The sequence below is a fragment of the Stegostoma tigrinum genome, chromosome 8 (assembly GCF_030684315.1).
Source record: "Stegostoma tigrinum isolate sSteTig4 chromosome 8, sSteTig4.hap1, whole genome shotgun sequence".
NCBI classification, from domain to species: Eukaryota; Metazoa; Chordata; class Chondrichthyes; order Orectolobiformes; family Stegostomatidae; genus Stegostoma; species Stegostoma tigrinum.
Genome location: NC_081361.1, coordinates 56,897,767 through 56,925,000, shown reverse-complemented (window position 1 = coordinate 56,925,000; position 27,234 = coordinate 56,897,767). Strand labels below are relative to the sequence as shown.

General features: G+C 41.6%; 1 protein-coding gene across 6 annotated transcripts in view; it reads right to left on the bottom strand.

Annotated features, from left to right (window-relative positions):
- Window positions 1-27,234, bottom strand: part of fggy (FGGY carbohydrate kinase domain containing) — a 490,678-nt gene that overhangs the window by 171,832 nt on the left and 291,612 nt on the right. For all 6 annotated transcript variants that reach the window (XM_048538754.2, XM_048538757.2, XM_048538755.2 and 3 more), the window contains one exon: window positions 2,490-2,618. In XM_048538754.2, the coding sequence (XP_048394711.1) occupies window positions 2,490-2,618 (129 nt within the window). The remainder of the gene's footprint in view (window positions 1-2,489; window positions 2,619-27,234) is intronic.

Genomic DNA, 27,234 nt, shown 5'->3' with positions numbered 1-27,234 from the left:
TGGCACATATTACTTGTGGTGGCTTGGAAGAATTCTATTACATGAAAATGTATTGCTATGGTGACCTTCACAGTTTTGGAAAAAGCTGTCCACATTTAAGTTGTCAGGTTGCTGCAGATGCCACTGATTCTGCACGGCATGAGTCACTAGTGCAGTTGTTTGTTTTTGGAATACAAGGTGGCAATGCTTTGTAAACATCGATTATTGAGCACTGGTGCAATGATCATTCATCCTGAGGGATTTTGGATTTGAACGTGTTTCGGTATTCATTCGACTATTTGTATAAAATAGGCGATTATGGATCAGATTTCAACAATTTTCCTTTTCCTGACCATAACATGTTTTTACTAAGTGTAAAAATATAAAAGAAAGGGCAAACTATAGTTGAATCACTGACAAAAGAATAGGTAAGAGTTTTAAGCTAATTGAAAAGGAACAGAGTTGAGATAATGCAAAATCATGAAGAGCTTTGGAATTATTGGAAAAAACTGCCAAAAGAACCTATTACAGGTAACATGTGAAGCAGGTTAAGAAGAAATTGAACTATATTTTCATAGCTTGGTAGAAAATTATGCAATGGTAATTGGTTAAAAGTGCAATAGTTACGGGTTTTGAGCATGGCCAAGGCAAAGGAAAATGGTTCGGTGTGCAAGACATTCCGGCGGTATAGACGAATTACCATAGTCTTACCAAGCCACAGGGCTTCTCTCTCATTAGAAAGAGATGACTGGTGGTGATTAAACCTGAGGGCCATCATACCGCAGGCAAGGGGAGAGAGGTTGAAAAGAAAACTTCTTGATGGTAACCTCAGCTGTTGAGGAGATTTAACCCATGTTGTTGGCAACACATGGCTTCACAAACTAACTATCCAGCCCACTGAGATAAACCGTTCCCCCAGTGGTATACAACAGACATAAATGCACACATTCATGAAATACACATTCAACACAAGATGAGGAAAATTACATCTGCCATTCAGAACCAGCCCACAATTCCACCCATCAAGACGTCAGAGTAATTATGAAATGGCTCTAAGCCTTTAGCGACTCCAAATTTTGCTCCCATTTCAAATTAATTACTCCACTGAATAATCTATGGCAGCCTTATAGAACCTTAGTTAGGCCGCATTTGGAATATTGTGTTCAATTCTGTTCACCACACCGACCAGAAGGGTGTGGTGGCTTTGGAGAGGGTACAGAAAAGACTTACCAGGGTGTTGCCTGGTATGAAGGGCATGAGCAATGAGCAGAGGTTGGAGAAACTTGGGTCATTCTCACTGAAACGACGGAGGTTGAGAGGTGACCTGATAGAGGTCTACAAGATTTACTTTTGGCATGGACAGAATGGACAGTCGAAAGCTTTTTTCCAGGGCGGAAGAGTCAGTTACTTGGGGGGGGGGGCATAGGTTTAAGATGCGAGGGGCAAGGTTTAAGGTGATATATAAGGCCATTTTTTTACACAGAGGGTGATTGGTGCTTGGAATTTGCTGCCAGGGGACGTAATGTAAGCAGATACTATGTGACTTTTGAAGGGCATCTTGACAACTACATGAATAGGATGGAAATAGAGGGATACTGTCCCTGGAAGGCAAGGGGGTTTTATTTGTGATGGGCAGCATGTCGGTGCAGGCTTGGAGGGCCGAATAGCCTGTTCCTGTGCTGTAATTTTCTGTGTTCTTTGTTCTAATGGATAAGCTGCTATACTGACACTCAAAAACTTTCAAAGTGATAAATAATTCAAGAGCTAACAACAACTTGCATGGCTTTAGAAGGACAAAGGAAGCTGGCCTACTTATAAAGATAAGAACGACTTAAGTTTTTAATGATAGACTGCACACAAGCAGGTTTCCAAGATAAAGAACAGGTACACCAGAAGTAAAGGAGACAGAAATTTTTTCTCCTTTTTCTTCACCTAATTACTCATGTTGAGGTACATAACCACCATGACTCATGATTTCCCTTCATAAATTTCTTGCCCAATCTAGTGTCTAAGACTAAATAATGAGTATGCTTTTTGACCATCACTGGTATCCAGGCTAAGGAGAATACTGTCTTCACCAAAAGTGAGCACACTGTATTTTCCAGCAGTAGCCACTAGAATATTAGGCAAGGATCCGAGTAAATGTTTCAAGCATGGATCCTACTTCAGTGCTCTGATTCTGAAAAATGACCTTATTTTATATATGTACAATAGGTCTGCTGTGTTCCCAGAATGTTCTGATCTCATTTCTGATACCCAGCATTTGAAGCTTATTCATTTTTACAAGTCCCCACATTAAGTTGTGCCATGTAATTTAAAAAGAGCAAACAAAATAATTGTAATTGAATGTAATATTAGAAAGAAATCTTTATAAGATTTCTGAAGGAGGTGCCAAGGGAAAATAAACATAACCAATTTATCAAGTTGACAAATCAAAGAAAAATAATTTTTTCTAAAATATTATTGAAGTTGTTCACTGTTTCACTCCCATCCTCTTTTCCCCAGAGTACCTAAACCTCCTGCATGAGCGTCAATCAGCGATACTGCCACAGCAATTCCAATAGGTAGTCCTAGTGCTTGAGCAGCAACGGGTGTCAAGCCTTTTCCCACATGGCTGCCAGGAGACAACACGTGGTTCCCTGGATCAGACAGAAAAAGAAAACTGTTAGCCAGCAGAACAAGCATTGCATTCATATAGACCTGAGACAGGTTGTTTTAGAAAAGGTACTGGAATCTGCAGATGTAAAGCTTCTAAAATGAACTATTAGAAGTAATATCTGTTTAGCCCTAGCAAAAGCAGTCTTAAGCTATGAAATCCTGATGTGATTTTAAACTCAATTACATTCCCAGCAGGTATTATTAGCCCTTTATTGAGGTATATTTGTTTTTAGTAAAGAACCTGAATACTTTATGAATACACAATGTCCAGTAAATCTTTTCTAAAAACCTCTTCAGAGATATTATAACACACCTTTAGGAGCAGGTCGGACTTTAACCCAGATCTCCTGTCACAAAGACAGGGACACTACTACTACACTGCAACAACCCACTTCCTCCACATGACTCTATTATATTTGCTAATCAACCTGTTCAGAGATTTTCTCATGCACTTCTGAAGCAGGTGGACTTGAATCCAGGCTTCCTGGTTCAGATGCAGAGACAACTATCATTGCACCACAACCGCGCTGCCACAGCACCCCTGTGGTAAATTATATGATTCAACACGCTCGCTACAAAGAACAAAATAATAGATGTAAAATCATTTGGGCTGTGATTTGGAATACTAACCCTCCTAATCAAATCAAATTTGTATGCCCATCACTTAAAGCTCTTAGTGGGAATAACTAACCTTAACTTTAGATATTTGTTTCAAGTTTACCGTCATTGGCTTAAAGCAACATTTCATATTGGGTACAATCTCAACAGCCTTCGTGTCCTTAGACAAATCATGTTGTTCATGTGTGAAATAAGACACCAATTGTCTGTAGACTATTCATTTGCATATAGCATCATCATTATGTTCTCACCACAAACAAATGCTACGAGTGCACTTCCCATAAAAAGTCACATATATGTCTGGCTGAAAACCCAACTGTGCCCCTTAGGAAAGAAAGCTCATTATCAATACCCAGTATGGTACACATGCAAACTTAGTTTGACACCACTGTGATTAACTTTTGAGTAACTTGAGAAACCAATTAATTGTATTAGACCGGTATAAAGACTGTGGTAATTTAAGAAAGCCTTGCAACATTTTGCCCAGAAAGCCACAACTTGTGTGTAAACGCTGGCCTCACTAAAGACAGCTATATCCCAAGAATGTGTTAAAATGTTCCTCATGGTTTTGTATTCTTGGCAATCAGTTTTATTTTGTGGTTTAGGCTAATAATGTTATTTTGGCTTGATGGACTTTCATGTCACCCAGAATATTTGTTTAGGTAACTAGAAAAGCACTGAGCATGTCTGGTTAGATGAAATAAATTTGGCATGGAAATAATATTTTTTTTATTGAGAAAATCAAAGGAAGATATGTTGCTATTTAAATCCAGCTGTCAGCTTTGTGTGAATTTTCTCCTCATCTTTTCAATAATTTTGTTTGAACACTTTCCCCATGTTTTTTCCTCTACCTTACCCACACCTTTTACATTATTTTTGCTCTGCTTTTGATGGGAGAAGTGAAGGGTATTCATTTAGTCTGGAAATAACTTCTCTCATATCTTAATAAATAATGTAAAATTGACGCAAGCCATTTCTATTAGACAGTGAAACATTAGAACTGTATACTTTCTACTAGTGAATGCATGTTAGGATCTTACATGTTGAGATCAAAATCTCCTTTCTCTGGGTTTAAGTAACTCCAACGAAAGTAGTTTGATGAGTTACAGTTTGAGGAAGAGGTATGATTGGACTTGGATGCAATTGTTTCCAGAGTCAAAGAGATTAATTGATGTGCCACCCACAGGTGGGAAAGCTCACAGATGGATCTGTAGATTAAGGCATCATAACGTTACCCACCATCTTTCCACTGCTCTTGTCCCCACTGCCACTTTATGAGCAGCCATAAAGGCATCAATTGACACACACTCTTGTCCCAACTGAGATCCATAAGTGGGTAATTTCTGCTTAGTTAAGAGACTCACCCTACTGTTGACTGGATTAAACTGGCATTCCCCACACCAAAGACACACTGCACACTAGGCAATTTGCCTTATTTATATATGATCAATGAGCTACAGACACCCACTGGGCATTACCACACATCTCACCAGTGAAGAAGATTTCAGTTTTGGGTTGCAGGATTTCCTGTGATGACCCTCTGATTGGTTCTGGGATGCTAGTGAGGGGGAGGAAAAGCAATCAGAAAGCAGAAGTAATAAGGAGAAAAGTTGGAAATGACCAGAGGCAACACTCCTGCACATGTAAGTATCGCTAAGAAAACATTTGACGGCTGCTTGCAGTCACATTGAGGTCTGCTAGTTGGCTGCATGCAGACCAAATTTTCCTGAATGCAGCATTACAAAAGAGGCCTCAAATGGGCATTAGGTCATCAACAGCATAGGAGACGTACTCTCCATTTCAGATACATGCTACAATTGTTTCTTGTTTTCTCCTTTGTTAATAAAGCATATACAATGCCTCCAGTAGGGAGTTAGCAAGCATGACTTACCCACTTACAGGATGTTTAAGTGTCTATTTTGTATCAACACAAAGAACTGTTTTTTAGGCAAAATTCCTTAATTACAGATTCTAAACTAGCATGTATGTAATAATTGATTAATAAAACCCAAACATATCATGCTTAAATGAAGAAAATATGAGATTATTCTCAACAGTCACAATAGTCTTCGCTTATTAAAAGAAAATTGCCTCTGAGTAGGACAAGCAATATGGTAAAAGTAGCCTCTGTAAAGAAAAAGCAGCTGCATAAAACTGGCCCAACGCCAGTTTAAGGTGTTTTACCTTCCAAACCCCACCCAACATCGACAGTTGTGAGATTTTTCCACAGCAACAAGGATATGTAACCATTACAAACAATATGAGATAACAAAATATTTCAAACTGGTTTTGGAATTTTTTTGGGTTCTAAGGTTACAAAATTAGACAATAAAGCAATTCAATCTAGGGGCTTCTGACACCTAATTAAGGAATATTAGCAACAAAATGTTTTCACATATCCTACACATACTCTGCCATTGAAAGTACTCATCTAAGTTCTGTTCTACAAACATGATCTCTGCTAGGCTTCCTTGGAAGATGTGCTAAGTGGACGTATGTAAATCACACAGATTTTACAAATTCATGCTTCTACTGCAGGGTTTATGCAGTAGGAGTGTGTATTAGGAATTAGTAGGGTTTTTTGCTTATTGGAAAAAATCCTCCAAGTCTAGCTGACCTCCATGCAGAAATTCTTAATAGGAGCTCCTGTGCATGACGTGGGAGTGCAAACAGGGGGTAATCTTGCCATCAATTCTGGGAAATTCATTTAACCACGGCCTACTTGCGCACATCTTAATTGAGGTAAGACATTATCAGATCTTAAGAAGCAAACAAATAATAAAACATTAAGCATCCTTTCACTCAACTCCAGTATTTACTCAATCTAACATTAAGATTAATAACCTGTTGGAGAAATGGTTCATTCATAGGTACACAATGGTTCAGAGATGGCTCATCAGAAAGAAACATAAAAAAAATTTCTCCATGGTTTTCTGAATGCCTTGGTGCACAAATGCCATCCATTGGCCTCCAAATCAAAACTGTCCTGTGATATTCAGTGTCTGGTGAATTAGCTTGTCTTGGTTATGGTAGAGATGGCACAATGGCTGTATTTAACGCTCTGTGCACAACATGTTGAAGCAGATAACTACACAGGCAATTAATTCCCTGCTCATACCAATGAGAAGGTTCATTGGACAGTTCAAATTAGATACATGAAAGTGCTGTCCAGTAGCTTTTTATTGAATCAAAAGTCTCACCACCGGTATGCTGCCTTGCCTGGGGCAGCAGGCAAATCACAGGCCAACAGCCTCAGTTAGCCGAACAATGCTATTTGAGGCCTGGCCTCTGCAGCCATAAAGAGCTGCAGCAGGCAGTAAATAAGTGATAATGGGAACTACAGATGCTGGAGAATCCAAGATAACAAAATGTGAAGCTGGATGAACACAGCAGGCCAAGCAGCATCTCAGGAGCACAATAGCTGACATTTCGGGCCTAGGCCCTTTTTGGAAGTCATGTGGGTCACAAAGACAGAGTGGGGGTGACAGAGTGGGAGGCAAGGGCAGGGGTGTAGCTTTCAGTGGCCAACCACCTCCCTCTTGTCCCTTGTTTTCTGTTTGCCCAGATTGGGGGAAAAAGAATTCTCCAACTGGCTGGCAGGTCATCTCGGCTTCCCTATCAGGAAACAGCCACTTTTCTCACCTGTCAAGTAGGCAGGTAGATGGGCCAGTGGCGGGCAGAGGCCCTTAAAAGATGTTTAATTTAGGGTCTGAAGTGGTGGGGAGGGTTAAAGAAGGGTGTTTATGGGCCTCCTTGACTAGAACGTAAATGCTAAATGATGAGGAATGGGCAAGCATCTCTTTGGGGCCAACCCTCCCATTATGTGCCATTCTCAATCTATTTCTTCAACCTCATCAATTATGTTCTGAGAGACTGGAAGACTGTGCTGTGTATTTCTTCACAACGTTTTATATTAACAATGGCCACCTGCCAATGTTTAATAGTAATTATCGTTAGAGAGCACGTAGTTGCCCTGCTCTGCTACCAGATAGTTTGTTAGATTCAAATCATTTGGGCAAGATGCAGCATAGAACTCAGTACTTTTAGGTGCATATTTCAGAAATAAGCATGAGTTTAGACTTGTTGGAACAAAGGGGAGAACATTTCAAAATGCATCTGCAGTTTCTGCTTAACACTTACAGTATCAAATAATGTTCTTTGCTTTTAGGAGGCAATTGCCTAACTCTTTTATAACAAAAAGTTTGATGCTATAATGAAGATAACAGAAAAACAATGGAATTTCAGTGAAATGCATTGAACGCTTGTTTACTAGTACAGGTGTGTAATCTTATATGTTATAATTTTGAGTATCCTTATTCTTATCAAGAAATTGACAGTGTGGTTGAATATGGGTGTGCAACCATAATTAGCCACATTTTGCTATGCGTGCACAATTAGGGAACCAGCCAGCATGTTCTGTAAAGAACTCAATGAAAGAATCACAGATGCATCAATCAAGTATAATGTGATATCAACAGAATAGACAGTAGCCTCTATAATGTCTCTACCATACTGTCTTAACTTAACTTCCTGAAAAACAGCTCATTTTGCCCAAATACTGGATTTCCCCATTTCCTATACTGTCTTGCTAAATCAATGCCAACTGTAGACAATTAGAAAGCAGGTTGTGCTGTGAATTCAGATGATCTAGCCTGGTTTCAGACTGCAGAATTGTCACTTGGGGCTTCGACAGCTGTCTGAAATAGTTCCACCCCATCCATCTCGATTGGATCGAATCCCACGAGTAATTGAGGCAACTCAGCAATCTGGAATATACTATGGAATACTGCTCATGAATATTTCAGACATTACAGTGCTTTCCAATGCTTAGCATTTATTTACTGCACATAACCACTACTCTAGGATATTTGTATTAATACTTCCGATAAGTCTTTGGGCTTGGGTAAGCATAATGTAAAAACAGGATTGTTTGTTTAATAGGGGCGGCACGGTGGCCCAGTGGTTAGCACCGCAGCCTCACAGCGCCAGGGACCCGGGTTTGATTCCTGCCTCGGGCGACTGTCTGTGTGGAGTTTGCACATTGACCCTGCGCCTGCGTGGGTTTCCTCCGGGTCCTCCAGTTTCCACCCACAGTCCAAAGATATGTAGGCTAGGTGGATTGGCCATGCTAAATTGCCCATAGTGTTCAGGGATGTGTAGGTTACAGGGGGGCAAGGTGGGATCCTTGAAGGGACGGTATGGACTTGTTGGGCCGAAGGGCCTTTTTCCACATTGTACGGAATCTAATCTAATATAAAAAAGCAAAGATGATGATTTGGATCTTTTTAAAAAGAATCATCTGTATTTGGAAAAATGAAGAACTTGCCATATTTGCATAATTCCTGTCCTTACACTAAAAATAATTCACAAATGACATTTAATTCAATAGATTTCTATGTGCATAGAGTTGCATTTTGAATATAATATATTTGTACTGTAAGTGTGAAATGGATTTATATCTGGAGCCATTTGATCTTGTCAGAAATTTTTTTTTCAAAAAATGACCAATCATGTGTAGATTTTTAAAAGTGATCTCTTTTGGAGAAACAAGTTTTTGATCTTAAAAATCTTGGATAATGTGTCTAATAAGTCCATTTCCATAGACAGCCACTTGCCCATTCAATGTCAATCTCAACATTGAAAAACACAACAACTGTTCATAATATTTCATGCACAGGATGAGAAAAATATGATTTTTAGCAAACAATTTCAAGAAATGACATTCAATTTGAGAAATAGTTGTAAAATGTTAAGACTGTTCACCTGTTGGACATACTGACAACCGGTGCAAGAAATGTTGATGTGGTAGTAGCTCAAAAAGAAAATGAATCAATTTGAGTAGAAAAGCATGGATTTTAAGATTTTATGCTGTCTTCAATTCCTCCTTCAGCCAACATCTGAGTTCAGCTGCAATTAATTGTTAGCTATCATAAAACTAAGTTTAATTATTTTACGTTGGCACAGCGATGCTGCAACTGTTCCTCTAAAGATCAGTGCTGTTTCAGCATTGTGGTTGAACTGACCAGATATTGTAAGGTTATTGATTTAAAATTTAATATCATGCTCCCAACAGGTAGTAAATGACTCATTCTGAACACAGAACGGTTAGGAGATAGCATTTCCTGAAAGTGTATTAAGATTGTTGCTAATTCTCACAGCTGTCCATTAATAGTGACTGCAATGTCTCAACTGACTTTTAAACTTATCCCTATGCCTCAAGTTCCCACTTCCACAAGTCAGCCAGGGGATGGTGTGGAACAAGAGGTCAGTACACCAGGAGGCATGAGCTGTACTGGCCTTCCAGATTGCCTTAAGGGAGCCCCAACAAAGTCTCCTAATCATGCAAACATAAGCCATTTTGTGCTCGCATTGATTGGAAAATTATGGCTATTGATGTCTATCGTGAAATGAGATAGACTTCCATTGTACCTTTAAACTCTGATCCTTACAAAAAACTATCATGACTCAAGTGCTGCCCATAGAATGTCAGAATTGCTGGAATTAAGAAGAATGTAGCCATGTAAGCAGAAATGGGTGAGGAAAGGAAGAAAATTTGCTAATATTGTTGATTTGGAAAATTGTGATAAAGATTGTGAAAGATCAAAGTAGGATGTGCACATGACCAGCAAGTACAGACAGAACAAATCTGCGCAGTGCAAACGAAACTGGAATAATATATCAGGAATAAGTTTAGTCAGCACATCCCATATGATTTAAAATTTAAAACATTCAAAGTAAAATATTGGAGCATAAAATATTGTGTAAAAACACAACCCATTGTAAATAGCTATTAAGTAGATTTGTCAATAACAAAGACAAATAGAAACCTTCCCACTTACACAGGAGAAACCAGGTGTGCAAGCAGTTAAAATGCAATGTATTACAGCATGGTGCCAGCAATGTAGGACATTCAAGTCTTAATGCTGTGAATGTTTAGGACACATTTTCAAAAGCAGATACCAACATTGTGTGGACTAAAAATCACATATCACTGACTCCACACTAAATCTCAAAGACATCCCAAAGAATATTAATTTTGCCACTTCTTCAGGACTATCATTTTATTTTTCCTTACAAAGAGTTTTCTCAAACCAGTGTTCTTAACTTAAATCAGTGCAATTGCAGACATAAGAAGAATGTGTTGTCTAAAATGGGCTGGCAAAATAGATTATGGGGAAGTTCAGCAGTTGAACAGGCAGATATGTAACAGATATTTCAAGAATCTATTCAAGCTAAAAGGAAGAACTTGATGAAAAGGTTGAACTATTCGTGGTTAACAAAGGTGGCTAAAGAGAACATTCAGTCAAAAATGAAGCATACAAAATGACAAAAACTAAAGAAAGATCAAAGAATTGGGAATATTTTAGGCATATGACTAAAAAGCCAATAAAAACAGAGAAAATTGATTATGACAGTAAATTGGCGATAAATATAAAAACAAGCAGCAACCGTCCATTCAGGTATATACTGATGAATGGGTAACTAAAGTGAGTGCGGGACCTTTGGAAGATGCGACTAAAAAGTAGATAACAGGGATCAGGAAAATGATAGATAAATTAAAGGAATATTTTGCACCAGTCTTCGTGGTGGGCAACATTGTTAAACTTCCCAAATTTATCAGTTATATGTTAATAGGAGGAAAAGTCTTGTAACAGTCTTTATCATGAAAGACAATGTATTTGACAAATTAAATGGGATTAAAGGTAGAAGGGTCACCAGATCCTGGTGACCTGCACTCAAAGGTTTCAAATAAAGCCACTGCACAGACATTGGAGGCAATGGTAAAAATATTCCAGAACTCACCTCAATTCTGGCATGGTTCTACTGGCTTAGGAAAATGCTAATGTGGTGCTCCTATTCGAGAAAGGAGGGAGCCAGAAACCAGGAAACTATAGGTCAGTTAGCCCATCATCTGTTGTTGGAAAATAGGAACAGGAGTAGGCTATTTAGATTAGATACCCTAAGTGTGGAAACAGGCCCTTCAGCCCAACAAGTCCACACCGCCCCTTGAGGCATTCCACCCAGACCCATCCCCCTAGAACCCACACAACCCCTGAACACTATGGGTAATTTAGCATGGCCGATCTACCTAGCCTGCACATCTTTGGACTGTAGACTACTTATTGAGATCATATTTGATCTGTGGCCTAATTCCATGTCCCTGCATTTGGCCTACTTGGAAAGTGATGGCCTAGCAGTATTATCATTAGGCTGTTAATCTAGAGACCTAGGTAATGTCCTGTGGGCCAGGGTTTGAATCCTGCCATGGCAGATGATGGAATTTGAATTCAATAAAAGTCTAGGATTAAGAGTTTAATAATGATCATGAGATTTGTGCAGTTGTGTGTAAGCTCAGCAGCTTTGCTTGTTTAATGGTTCAGCATTTGGGAGGGGAAGCAGGCTTAAGGCTAGCAAACATGAGTTAGTGGTGAGAGAGATAATGGGAACTGCAGATGCTGGAGAATTCCAAGATAATAAAATGTGAGGCTGGATGAACACAGCAGGCCAAGCAGCATCTCAGGAGCACAAAAGCTGACGTTTCGGGCCTAGACCCTTCATCAGAGAGGGGGATGGGGAGAGGGAACTGGAATAAATAGGGAGAGAGGGGGAGGCGGACCGAAGATGGAGAGTAAAGAAGATAGGTGGAGAGAGTATAGGTGGGGAGGTAGGGAGGGGATAGGTCAGTCCAGGGAAGACGGACAGGTCAAGGAGGTGGGATGAGTTTAGTAGGTAGATGGGGGTGCGGCTTCGGGTGGGAGGAAGGGATGGGTGAGAGGAAGAACCGGTTAGGGAGGCAGAGACAGGTTGGACTGGTTTTGGGATGCAGTGGGTGGGGGGGAAGAGCTGGGCTGGTTGTGTGGTGCAGTGGGGGTTGGGGACGAACTGGGCTGGTTTAGGGATGCAGTAGGGGAAGGGGAGATTTTGAAACTGGTGAAGTCCACATTGATACCATTAGGCTGCAGGGTTCCCAGGCGGAATATGAGTTGCTGTTCCTGCAACCTTCGGGTGGCATCATTGTGGCAGTGCAGGAGGCCCATGATGGACATGTCATCTAGAGAATGGGAGGGGGAGTGGAAATGGTTTGCGACTGGGAGGTGCAGTTGTTTGTTGCGAACTGAGCGGAGGTGTTCTGCAAAGCGGTCCCCAAGCCTCCGCTTGGTTTCCCCAATGTAGAGGAAGCCGCACCGGGTACAGTGGATGCAGTATACCACATTGGCGGATGTGCAGGTGAACCTCTGCTTAATGTGGAATGTCATCTTGGGGCCTGGGATAGGGGTGAGGGAGGAGGTGTGGGGACAAGTGTAGCATTTCCTGCGGTTGCAGGGGAAGGTGCCGGGTGTGGTGGGGTTGGAGGGCAGTGTGGAGCGAACAAGGGAGTCACGGAGAGAGTGGTCTCTCCGGAAAGCAGACAGGGGAGGGGATGGAAAAATGTCTTGGGTGGTGGGGTCGGATTGTAAATGGCGGAAGTGTCGGAGGATGATGCGTTGTATCCGGAGGTTGGTAGGGTGGTGTGTGAGAACGAGGGGGATCCTCTTAGGGCGGTTGTGGCAGGGGCGGGGTGTGAGGGATATGTTGCGGGAAATTAGTGGTGTTAGTGGTGTTATGGATTGGGGTCAGCAGCAAAGAGGTGTGAAATTAAGTACGGCTTGTCATCATGGGTTTGATTGAGGCTGATTGGAACAATTAGTCTGAGTATGGAAATAAGGTGTCTAAAGGCTGGGGTGTTAGTATTATCTACATATCTCCCACCTAAGAACATTGGCAGGCAGAGTATTCATAAGAATTCAGCTACAATATTTGGAATATCATCACTGAAAGTGACCTTTTCAATACTTAGAAAGGAAGGCCAGCAGAATCTGAAAATTCAACTGTGTTTGAAAGAGTGGTAAGTACAACAGTGGACATTAACATGAATGTTCAATAAAGACTAAACAAAACAAACTCTCCTAATACCCTGTAATCATTGATGCCTGCCAATGATGAGCTATGAGTGCCAATTTAGGTATTCTCAGCAAATAACAATGATGTACACATAAATAAGGTGAAGACAATACAATGTAAAATACTTTCAAGTGAAACTTAAATTGGAAAAACATTCATACCTTTGTATCTTCAAGCCTTATGTCAATGTCAATGGAATGGGACAGGAAAGTTGTGACTATATTAAAGAACCTCCCTGTTTTACCAGGCGGCTCTTTTATAGCACACTCTTTAATTGCCAGTTGGTGGCTGGTTTCACCGATGGAAAATATACCTTGTCACTGAATTGCACTGCTGGTACTTAGAAGTTTAATTGGCATCACATGGAAAATGGGTAAAACAGAGCATAGGTAGTGCACACGTCCAGTTTTCACACTATGACAACATGCTGTTGACAAAATCTTGTGTACTGACCTGAGACAGGGCCTAATTTCTAGTTGGAACGTCAGCTTTCTGTTGCATCTGCACCAACTGTGCTATCAAGCAGCACCAGCTCAGCATTAACCTGCTTAGTGATAAGCAGTTTGGGTTCCTCCAGGGCCACTCAACTCCTGACCTCATGAAAGACTTGGTTCAAACATGGCCAAAAGAGCTGAATTACACAGGTAAGGAGAAAGTGATAGCCCTTGACATCAAGGAACCCTAGCAAAACTGCAATCAATGGGTGTCAGGGAACAAACTCTCCACTAGTTGAAGTCATAACTGGCATATAGGAAGACAGTTGTTTTTTGGAGGTTAGTCATCTCAGCCCCAGGACATTTCTGCAGGAGTTCCTCAGGGTAGCATCCTAGGCCCAACCATTTTCAGCTGCTTCATCAACGACCTTTCCTCCATCCTAAGTTCAGAAGTGGGGATGTTCACCAATGAATGCACAATATTCAGCAGCATTCATGACTCCTCAGATACTGAAGCAGTTTATGTCCAAATACAGCAAGATTTGGACAATATCCACCCTTTAGCTGACCAGTGACAAGTAACATTCATGTCATATAAATGCCAGGCAAAGGCTATCTCCAGTAAGAGACAATCTAATGACTGCTGCTTGACATTTATTGGTACTACTATCACTTAATCCCCCTCTGTCGACTTTCTTGGGCTTACCATTGACCAGAAACTCAACTGGACTTGCCACATAAACAGAGCGGCTACAACAGCAGTCAGAGTCTAGAAATACTGCAGCAAGTAACTCACCTCCTGAATTCCCAAAGCCTGTCCATCACCTATAAGACACAAGGCAGGAATTGTGATGGCATATTCTCCACTTGTGTGGGTGGGTGCAGCTCCAATGGCACTCAAGAAGCTTGATGTCATCTAGGACAAAGCTTGATTGGCACCACATCCACAAATATCTATTCCCTCCATCACTGATGCTCAGTAGCAGCAGTGTGTACGAGACTTACGGCAGAAATTCACCAAAGATCCTTTGACAGCACCGTTCAAACCAGTGACCACTTCCATCTAGAAGAACAAGCGCACCAGGCACATAGCAACACAACCACTTGTAAGTTCCCCTCCAAGCTGCTCACCATCCTGACTTGGAAATACGTCATTGTTTCTTCACATTGCTGGGTCAAAATCCTGAAATTCCCTTTCTAAGGGCATTGTGAGTCAACCTACAGCATGTGAACTGCGGTGGTTCAAGAAGGCAGCTCACCACCACCACCTCATCAAGGGCAACTCAAGATGGCAATAACATGCTGGCCACATGGTAATATCCATGTCTCATGAGTGAATTAAAAAAAAAGATGCACATTGCCATGGTCCAGGTAGAAGGCAGCCAGGCTCAAATCATGACAAAGGAGGTCTCAGACTAGGAGTAAGAGCAGATTGCTCCCAAACTTGGAAACTTTGTGAGGTGTGTTTAATAGGTGTCATGTTTACCAAAGCACACCTAAGGGCCAGGGTGTCTAGCAAATCCTAACCAAATTGAGTGTAAGACCATAAGACATAGGAGCAGAAAATAGGCCATTCAGCCCATTGAGTCTGCTGTGCCATTCAATCATGGCTAATAAGTTTCTCAACCTGATTCCCCTGCTTTCTCCCCAGAACCCTTGATCCCCTTGAGCAGTGTGGAGTCATGTTCTGAAGACTTCTATCCAGAATGGACTCACTATGCATGCAGTAGCTACTAACGTTTGAAAGGGCAGGGGATGGTAGAAGGCCATTAGCAGCTCCTTAACACTTCATATAATGGAGTGGAGCTGTCAACTCTGGTTGATGTATTCCTAGCTATGTGGCCATTTAATATTCTGGCTGTTTGACAACTAAGCATGAGATTTGATTACATGATACAAAGATCACATGACTTCTACAAATGTTATTGGATTGGCAGCATTTTCTAATATTACAAATACAGTAGGTAAAATGTCACTGCAGCAGGAGTGTATGGGAAACAACAGAACGGACAGTAGAAAGCAAGGGACAGAGTTTGGGAGGAAGAGCTGAAATGAGGGAAAAGTTTCAGGAAGTGAATGATAGAGGCGCAGCTGCGCAATGTTAATATCAGTAGCAGAAGACAGTGTGCATATACCAATTGATAGAGGAGCAAGCAAGTTCCTGTGCTTGTGTGGTGGAATGAGTTAAAGTGTATTAGATTTACCTAATCGTTAGGTACCCAATAACTGGGAATCACCATGTGTGGTTCTGTACTGGTAACTATTGTCAGAAGGTCTAATGCATAGGAGGTCACTCACTGGCAGACAAATAGAGGACTACAAGAACAGGGAAAATTTGAAACAGTTCTCTTCGTCTTTTCCCCGAAGCATGCAGTCTCCATTTTTGCCCTTGGTACAGTCTCATGCCCCACAACTTAAGTTGCTTTGAATATAATCCACAATTTCAAAACCTTTCAATTCAAATCTCTCAAGAAATTTCAGCCTGCACAATTCCAGTTCTCCTCCTCCCTCCACAAGTTGGCCATCTTCTTGCTCTTTTATGTGCATTTGTGGGATGTAAGCTTAGCTGACTGGCCAGCATTTATTGCCCATTCCTAGTTGCCCTTGAGAAGGTGGTAGTGAGCTGCCTTCTAAATGGCTGCAATCCACTTGCTGTGGGTTGAACCACAATGCCATTAGGGTGATAATTCCAGGATTTTGACTTGGCAACAATGAAAGAACAACGGTATATTTCCAAATCAGGATGGTAAGTAGCTTGGAGGGGAACTTGATGTTAGTGGTGTTCCCATATATCTGCTGCCCTTGTCCTTCAAGATGGAAGTGGTTATGTTTTGAAAGGTGAATCTTGTGATTTCAGGACACCAAAATTCCCCAATTCTCTCCATTGCTGACAGTATCCATACTTACACTGGATCAACAGTGTAACAGTAAAACGTCTTCCATGAGATTGAGATGGCAGCACTAAATACTGAAAAAAACAGCATGATACAAGTTGGTAAATAGATTTCAATCACAAAATGTCATGATTTTTCACCTCCTATCCCCTTGTACTCACAGGGATGTATGGTGGCGAAGTGGTAAATGGATTTGGTGAATCGAAAGTTATCAACAATTCACAATTTATCAATAGGCATGCTGGGTAATTTAATGGATTATATATTTGGGATAATCAGAAAGTGCTCTTTGCAGAAATCAATTTGTGTAGCTTTTAGTAGTTTTTGTAGTATGCCCCAAGAGTTTCCTCAACATGCATGTGCTTTTGTAGAATTCCTCGAGTTTCAGCCAGCTGGCTAAAGAGCCAACCTAGCCCGCTCCTTAAAACAGTAGTAGAACAATAAGTCAGCACAATATAAAAGCATCATGGCTGCTGTTAGGATATCACATATAAACTTGTGTTATACTGCTCCTGTGGGCTGACATTAACTGTATCGTATAGAAACATTTCCTTATTTGTAAATACCAATGGATTATTGTTGCTGATGACTACATATGCCTAATTAATTGTGTCCAGCACTTTTGGAAAATAACTCTGCTAATACCGGTAGTTCCGCTCTCTCTCATGCTAATATTTCCTTTCCCTGGGAAAAGTGATTACACTGTTTTCCATGGTAACCATAGCTTTGGTGCACTGAAGATTGTCACTAATGGAAAATTCCAGCCATACGGAAATGTAATGCTCTGATAACCAGTCGAGTGGTCAATTTTGTCTGAAGGCCTCAAACATAACTCTGTGCCACCCTCGCTTCTGAAATCTAGACAATGAATACAGGTCTCCTTAGATAAAGCCAGTTGGTCATATCTTAGACTGTAGACTTGTTTCTTGGAACAAGGCCGAATGGCCATCAGACACAAGTGGAGGAACTGTACCCGTCTTTGTATCCTCTGCATGAAGGCGACTGTTCATTGGGATACACTATGGAACACTGTTCTTGTGAATGAAAGAACTATGAACAATAGCACAATAGGAAAATAAATCTCTCCAAAAACAACAAGAATTTCCAGATTTCAGAGTAGAAGTAGTTTACACAAAGATGATTACAAATTACAGATTTAAGACATCTGCATTCTCTATATCAAACGTTGAAAAACTAGAAAATAATCTGTTTCAGCAGATTTGCCATGTCACAAATTCAGTTCTCAGGTCTGATTCAGCAAGGTACTCTTCTGAAATGTGCGGACAATACACCACAGCAGAATTCATCATATTGTTTCACTACATTTGAAGGTTGGAAGATAAATTAAAATACTTTTCCCCTTTGCAAAACCTGTAAGGAGGATACGAAGAAAGGACCGTGAGGGAAAAATGTGATTGGAATGTGATCAAATGAAGAAGCAGAGAATAGAATCAGTGGGAAACAGACAGTTTCTTTGATGACTGACAATCAGGCATATCATTCCTCAAATAGGAATGAGGAAGAGTGGCTTTTTTTTTACTTCAGGGTACTTTCCTCAGAGGACAGCATAAAGTATTTGTGACATATGTGCCAGTGTCAAAGATTCATTCATGGGTGTCATCTACTACTCTTTATATTTTGGAAACCACAATATCTCTGTATTATTTTGTGCTGCATATCCTCATTTGTGAATCAGTCTTACAGAATCACAGAATGGTTACAACACATAAGAGGGCTGTTTGATACATTGGGCTGAATCGCACTGGTTTTTGGCTCAGTGCATGTTATGTCGCTGTTGTTGGACAGATTCTTACCACAAGGCTGAATGCGTTTTCCAGTTGAATCTTAACAAACTTGTCAATAATTCTCATCCCCACTGCAATGCATGTATAATGTCTGATTTCCAACCCACCTTAGCATGCGTCATCTCTAGAACAACTCAGAGATATCCCAGAATTGATTTGCACTTCTTGAGCCCCTGCTTTCTTTAGATTTAGATTTATTTAATATTGTCACTTATACCTAGGTACAGTGAAATGCATATAATGTAACCGCATTCTGGAGCTGTCTTGGGTTACAAAATAAATTACTGAATAAATTGTACAATGGGAAAATAGTGAATAAATTAATGTTAAATTAATATGACTGAGGCTGAAACAGCTTAAAAAGTTCACCATTCCCTCTCAGTAGACTCCACCCTCTCTGCTCCTTCAATCGCTACCATGTGGCATTAACCTGGGGTCCTGGCAATGTACTCCTTCTCTACAGGGACTAGCACCATCATTTCCATGCCTGCCACCTCCAAGTTGGAGACAGTCATGTTGCGCAGGTTCTGCACCTCCTCTGATGCTGGACATTGACTAATGAGTCCTGGTTTATCTTCCCATGCAGCCATTCGAGACGGGGTGGGTGTAGAGATACTTAGGGCCCCAGCCTCTCATTGGAAGATATCAGGAAGAGGCTACAGGGCAAACAATACCACAAAAAAAACTGTTATTGAGCTGCAAAGGCAACCTTGAAGACATGTGGATGCAGCCAGACCTGTTGCATGAGCCCAACAGCAGCTGAGACTTGCATTCTTGAGCCAAATGGTACCATCCCCATCACTGCCATCTTGGATTGTGATGTGAACTAATCTTTAGAAGCTCATTATGCACCCAGACAAGCACTGTCAATCTGGAGCGTCCCTGCATAGTTATTGATATTTGTTTGTTCATGACAGAGATGGCAGGGTCAGGGTGCCCTCTTTGTGGGCTAAGACCTGGAGCTTCACATTGGACAAGGTGATGCGCAGAGAAGACGTCATCTTCCTCACAAAAGGGGTAGGAAAGGCATTGCAAGGCAGTGTGCATTGAGCATCTAGGTATGTTCAGAAAGAGTCAGCACTATGACAGAAAGCAAAAAGTCCAGAGTTTCAGCCTGGTTCAGTCCATGAACTGGGTGCATGTCCCTGAGCGTGCAGTGCCCTTATGGCAGCATGAAAATGATAGTTACTAGTGCAATCTTGAAATGCAAAAGTATCCTGTCGCTGGATTGGAAATGTGCCACAAGGGTTCCTTGAGGTTGGCATATATCAGATGCTATGCAGATGTTGGCTGGCACGCATGGAATATGCACTGAGATGTTGGTGCCTAGTGTCCAACATGGAGATAATTTGAAGCAAGGAACAAGCTAACCTGCCAAACACCCACCCTGGTATCCATGTCGGGTCTACCTGACGTAGAGTTTGATGGGAAAGTTTGGTAAGACCATAACTGGACCATTAATAAAGTAAGTTGGGTTGTCAGCAAAGTCTTAACAAGCATTCATCGCTGTCAATTGGCAATTCACTATAACCAAGTCATAATCTCTCCACACCACTTGTGGAAAAAGTAAAAGTTGACACCCACTTCCCCTGCCACCCTCCTCCCCGGTTCATGCACGTGTGCATTTTTATTTGACTTTTCTGTAATGGTGTGTTTGTAAAGAGCCAACTCATTAAGACCCTCAAAATTTTCCCTGGGGTAGGAGTTAAATGTAGGCAAGATCAGGTAAGGATGGTAGCTTTTCATCCACAAACAATATTCATGAGTTAGCTAAGTTTCTGTTGCAATCTGTAAGTTTCATGATCATTACTAATGAGGCTAACTTTTTATTCCAGATTTATGTGTTATGATGGAAGGACAGTCATCTGAAATGTTTTGTATTTTTCTTTCCAGAGATGCTGCTTCCAATCTGATGAATATTTACACCATTTTCTGCTTTTGATTTTACATTTCTAATGCCTGCAGCATGTGGATATCGTATTTGATTAAAAAGAAGCCTCTGTCTTTGACAATGGAAACTCATGTTTAGATGGCAGCACGTGCAATTTTAATACAATTTTCTTTGAATCAGCAATAGAGAATGATGTGGAATAGTGGTAATATCATGCTTCCTCTAAGCTGCATTGCTGCTGGGAACATCTATACAATGCCGATGATGGCTTCTGCTTCTGGCCGTCACTGCTGCAAGTGAACCTCAGAGGTCTGCACAGCAACAAAGAAAATTACGGGGAATAATTGTCACAAGCTTGAAATTCACCACGCCAAATGGTGAAATATTAATTCAAATACTAATCTAACCACAAAACCATTGTTGATTGTTGTAAAAATTCATCTTGTTATCAACATCCTGGGGAGTTATCCCTCACCAGAATCAGGATGGGCACTGCTAGTGGCTACAAAGGTAGGCCAAAGGTTAGGAACTTTGCATTGAGTAACTCATTTCCTGTCTCCCCTTTACATGTCTGTCATCTACATGACTCAAGTCAGAAATATGATGGAATATTCTCCATTTGGCTGGATCTTCAACAACCCCAAAGAATTTCAACACCATCCACAACAAAGCAGCCCACTTGAGTAGAACCCCATCTATCATCTTCACCATACACTCTCTCCACTCTTGATACACAGTGTGTACCATCTACAAGATGTGCTGAAGCAGGCTTCTTCAACAGCATCTTCAAAACCCATGGCCTTTACCACCTAGAAGCTGGGACATAAATATTTCAGAACACACCGATCTGCAAATTCTTCTCCAACCCACACACCATTCTAACTTTAAAAAGAAACCACAGTTCCATTATGACTGAGATAATAAAATGTGAGGCTGGATGAACACAGCTGGCCAAGCAGCATCTCAGGAGCACAAAAGCTGACGTTTCGGGCCTAGACCCTTCATCAGAGCTCTGATGAAGGGTCTAGGCCCGAAACGTCAGCTTTTGTGCTCCTGAGATGCTGCTTGGCCTGCTGTGTTCATCCAGCCTCACATTTTATTATCTTGGAATTCTCCAGCATCTGCAGTTCCCATTATCTCTCTCCATTATGACTGTATCGGCGGTGCCTCATGCTCCCACAAGGAGCTTGAACAGTTCATCCACTTCACTAACACCTTCCACCCCAACCTTTTTTCACCTGGACCATCTCTGATACCTCGCTCTACTTCCTGGGCCTCTGTTTCCATCACTGGCAACCACCTAGAAACCGACATCCATTTCAAGCCCACCAACTCCCACAGCTACCTAGAATATACCTCCTCCCACCCATCTTCCTGTAAAAATGCCATCCCCAAATCCAATTCCTTCGCCTCCGCCGCATTTGTTCCCGAGATGAGGCATTCCACTCCCCGACATTCCAGATGTCCTTGTTTTTCAAGGACCGCAACTTCCCCTCCACAGTGGTCGAAAACGCCCTCGACCATGTCTCTTACATTTCCCGCAACACATCCCTCACAACCCCTCCTCACAATAACAACCAAAACAGAATACCCCCTGTCCTCACGTACCACCCCACCAACCTCCAGATCCAACGCATTATCCTCTGGCATTTCCACCATCTGCAATCTGACCCCACTACCAAAGACACTTCTCCCCCCACCCTTATTTATTTTCCGGAAGGACCACTCTTTCCATGACTCCCTTGTCCGCTCCACACTCCCCACCAACCCCACTTCACCCGACACATTTCCCTGCAACCGCAGGAAGTGCTACACCTGCCCCAACATCTGCCTCACCCCCATCCCATGTCCCAAGAAAACCTTCCACATCAAACAGATGTTCACCTGCACATCTGTCAATGTGGTATACTGTATCTACTGCTCCTGATGTGGCCTCCTCTACATCAGGGTAACCAAATGGAGGCTTGGAGATCGCTTTGTGGAACATCTACGCTCGGTTCACATCAAACAAGTGCACCTCCCAGTCGCAAACCATTTCAACTCCCCCTCCCACTCCTTGGACGACACGTCCATCCTGAGCCTTCTGCAGTGCTTCAATGATGCCACCCGAAGGTTGCAAGAACAGCACATCATATTTCGCTTGGGAACCCTGCAGCTCAATGGTATCAATGTGGACTCCACAATTTTCAAAATCTCCTCACCCCCTACCGCATCCCAAAACCAGCCCAGCTTGTCTCCATCTCCCTAACCTGTACTACCCCCGCTTATCCACTCTTCCCACCTAAAGCCCCAGCCCCATCTGCCTACCAGCCTCATCCTGCCTCCTTGGCCTGTCCGTCCTCCCTGGACTGACTTATCCTCTCCCTAACTCTCCATCTACACTCACCTTTAATGGCTCCAACCCTGCCTCTTTGACCTGTCTCTCTCCTTTCCACCTATCTTCTCCTTTATCCATCCTCTATCCATCTCCCTCTCTCTCCCTATTTATTTCAGAATCCCCTTCCCCTCCCCCATTTCTGAAGGGTCTCGACCCAAAACATCAGTTTTCCTGCTCCTCTGATGCTGCTTGGCCTGATGCTTTCATCCAGCTCTCCACCTTGTTATCACAGTTCCATTATTGTTGCTGTGTCAAGATCCTGTAATTCTCTTCTGAACGGCATTGTGGGTGTGCCTACAGTCCATGAGGCCCAGGTTTAAAAAAGCAGATTCCCACCGTCTTTTCAAAGCCAATTTGGGATGAGCAGAAGAGATAATGGGAACTGCAGATGCTGGAGAATCTGAGATAACGAAGTGTGGAGCTGGATGAACACAGCAGGCCAAGCAGCATCTTAGGAGTTGATGAAGGGTTCAGGCCCGAAACGTCAGCTTTGGCGCTCCTAAGATGCTGCTTGGCCTGCTGTGTTCATCCAGCTCCTCACTTTTCTATCTTAGCTGAAATACTGTGAAAAGTTTTGTTGTCCTTACCTAAGGAAACACCGACAGTCGATGCCAGAGAAAGTTTGCTAGGTTGATACCAGGTATGGAAGACAGTCTTTTAAGCAGAGGTTGAAAAGATTGAGCCTGTATTTGTTGGAATACTGAAGGATTAGAGGCGACCTCACTGAAACATAAAAAAAAATTCTTAGGGGGCTTGACAAGGTAGATGTGGAAAAACTTATAGGACAGCCTAGGGCAAGAGGGTATCATTTCAGAATAAGGGTCGCATATATATGACAGAGATGATCAGGAATTTCTGCTCTAGGAAGGTAGTGAATATACGCAATTTTTTGACTATATAGAGTACAAAAGCAAAGGAAGTGATGGTACATTTGCACAGATCATTGATCAGACCACATTTGGAGTACAGTGTTTAGTTCTAGGCACCTTCTTTAAGGAAGGATGTTAAAGTCCTAGAGGGAGTGCAAAGGAGATTTATTAGAATGATACCAGGATTGAGGGATTTTAGATGCAAGGAAAGATTAGAGAAACTGGGTTTATACTTGGAGTAAAGAAAATTAAGAAGTGAGCTTGTTGAGCTGTTCAAAATTATGAACAATTTTGACATGACAAAAAAAGGATATTCTGTTTTCATTATTTGGTATGTCAGTAATATGATCACAATTTCAAAACTGTCAGCAAGAAAGCTAGGAGTGAGATGAGGAGTATGTTCTTTAGTAGAGAGGTTTCAAAAGAGAGTTGGATATATATTTGAAAGTGATCACTTTGGGGGCTTTGGAGATAGGGCTGGAGAATAGGACTAGCTAGGTAGCCATTTCACGGGCCAATGTAGACAAGATGGGCCAAATGGCCTCCTTCTGTACAGTTAAAATCTACGATTCTATGAGACATTGGCCACTTGTTACACTGATCCGTGTGGCAGTTTGAGTCTGAGGAAGAGATGATCCTCAAAGGCACTACAAACACACTGGCAGCAGACTGAAGTCTTAGCCTAATTGAACTTAAGTCTATCTTTGGCCCACAAGAATAAAACCTCATTATTGCCCAGCAATCTCTTCAAGGATTACTATTTAGGTTGTTGAATATCTGAAACAATAAGGCAAAGCATACTAGCAAAAAAATTTACACAGGGATTGTAAAAGCAGCATCAAGGCTGCTTGCATAAGAAGCCAGAAGTCACAGGTCACCAGGTGAGAGTCCAACAGGTTCATACAAAATCACAAGCTGTCGGACTGCTGCTTCTTTGCCAGTTGAAGTGCTCCGAAAGCTTGTGATTTTAAACAAACCTGTTGAACTACAAACTGATGTCATGTGACTTCTGACTTTGTCCAACCCGGTCCAACACCGGCACCTCCACATCATGCATTAGAAGGTTAATGACTGTTTAAAAATGACCATTTCAGACAACTTAGTCAAGCAAAATTCTATTACTCTATAATTCTACACTTTGAAGTGTCTGACTGCATTCTCATCTTATCTGCCCTATTCAATAACTCTGTGTACTGCAATATATTCTACTGATCACTGAACAGCCCCTGCATTGTGTTTTCTAGTCTGTGTTTCCCTTGTCCTCCATAATCACTTACTAATTTTCCTGCCTTTCATTTCCAGACTTGCTTCTCTTTCTGCTTAATCTGTGGTTAGGTTGCCAATCTTCTGCAAACTAATAGTTTCAATCTTCTCCAAAAGTACAAAAAAGCCTTCTTGTCAAAATTTTGGCCCAGGTTCTAAACATAACCAGATAGTCCCATCACCACCATCACCTCCAGAACCAATCTCAATGCTTCAGAAATCAAAAACCTTCCTTCCTAGGATAGCAAGGTGTAGAGCTGGATGAGCACAGCAGATAAAGCAGCAACAGAGAAACAGGAAAACTCACGTTTCGGGTCGAGACCATTCTTCAGAAATGGGGGAAGGGAAGGGGACTCTGAAATAAATAGGGAGAAGGGGAGAGGCAAGTAGAAGATGGATAAAGGAGAAGATAGGTGGAGAGGAGACAGACTGGTCAAAGAGGTGGCGTTGGAGCCAGTAAAGGTGAGTGTAGATGGGGAGTTAGGGAGGGGATAGGTTCATCCAGGGAGGATGGACGGGTCAAGGGGGCAGGATAAAGCTAGCAGGTAGGACATGGGTGTGGGGCTTGAGATGGGAGGACAGGTTAGGGAGGTGGGGACGAGTTGGGCTGGTTTTGGGATGCAGTTGGGGGAGGGGAGAATTTGAAGCTTGTGAAGTCCACGCTGATATCATTGATACTCATTCATCTATCTGTCTCATTTGTGGCAATATACATCACTCTTCAGGATGTTCACCCTCACTCATTAGAAGGCTTTACCACTCAGTAATATTCTTCACTCTGGCACCAATGGTCCTGGAATCATTTCTGCAGCCACAGAAATAGCTGTCTGCTCCCTGACTATGGAATATTCCATCATCATTGCTTTTTTGACATTTCTTCTCATCTCCTGTTGATTCGCAGATGGTGCTTTAGACTTCTTTTTTATAATCCCCAGAAGATTGATCACCCTTATTAGTATTCAGAACTGAATCTTTGTTAGAGAGTGGGAGGCATATTCCTCCTGTTCTGACTGGCAGACAGTCAATTATTCCTTCTCTGTCTACACACTCTGCAGCTGTGGGTTGACCACCTTCAAAAATGAGTTACTCACATGGCTCTCAGACTCACAGGTGCTCAGTAATGACGTCAACTGTTGAACTGTAAACTCCTTCACAAAATGACACCTCTTGCATTTGTTGTTGCCCAGAACATAAAGGCTGGAACTGCCATGAGGCACAGGATGTATATTCAGCAGAACTTAAGATTGCTATCATACTTCTCTTAATTAGATTACCATCTAAATTTACCATAAGTAAACTTAATAACAATTATAATTGATGATAGGAATACTTAACAACTTAGATGACAATGTCAACAGCTGACACAGAATTACCACTTCACATTCTTTCCCATCTAGAGTCATTGGATTCCGTGAATGGAAGCATACACAGAGAGGATAAATAAAAACTTGCAACATGTAAAAAAAATTGTGCTTATGACTGTGAACATTTTAAGCTAATTTCATACAGTCATAGATTGTTAAGTGGTACAACACTGCCAAAAAATTAAATGATGACTGTTATGCTCTAAAATTGCAAGTGCAAAACACAAGTTAAGTAAAAAACATAGTTGCTGGTGAACCTCAAGATTTTCAAACTGTTTAGGTTTTCGGTGCCACAGAAAGATAGGTATCAATATGTAAGACTGCAGAACTCAATTGTAAAAAACTAATGTGATGCAATGACTCATACTCAGGTCAGACAGAATGTATCTACATCAAACGAACTGATGTTGACAGGGTGAAGAGCATCAAGTTCCCCGAAGAGACGATAATCAACAGCTTGTCCTGGACTTCCCATGTAGACACAATAGTTAAGAAGGCACAACAATGCTTCTTCCTCCTGAGGTGGCTCAGGAAATTTGGCATGTCCATAAGGTCCCTCACCAACTTCTACAGATGTACAAGTGAGAGCGTACTATCCAGGTGCTTAACGGACTGGTATGGCAATTGCTCTGATCAAGACCATATGAAACTAAAGAAGGTGGTGTGCGCAGCCCAAATCATTACAGAAGTCAATCTTCCATCCATAGGCCAATTTATACGGCCTGCAGCCGTGAAAGCCTGCCAACATCGTCAAAGACCCATCGTCCCAGTAGTGATCTCCTAAAATCTCTTCAGTCAGGCAGAAGACACAAAAACTTGAACACATGCACCAGCAGATTCAACAGCAGCTTCTTCCTAGCTATTATTAGACTGATGAATGGGCTCTCTAGCCTCGAATAATACTGATCTTGCTAATGTTGACTTTGTCTAATGCACACCCTGTGCAATGTCTAAGTCTCTTTGATCTGTACATCCTTGCTTACTTTGGTCTACTTGTACTGCTCATAAGCAAAGTGTTTCACTCTACTATGGTACATTATTCAATAAAGTTGTCTTGTTTGTTAGATTTAATTCATATACTAAAAAGGTCATCATGCTGGGTTTAATCCAAGAGAAACTAACATTTGATTCATCAAAAGT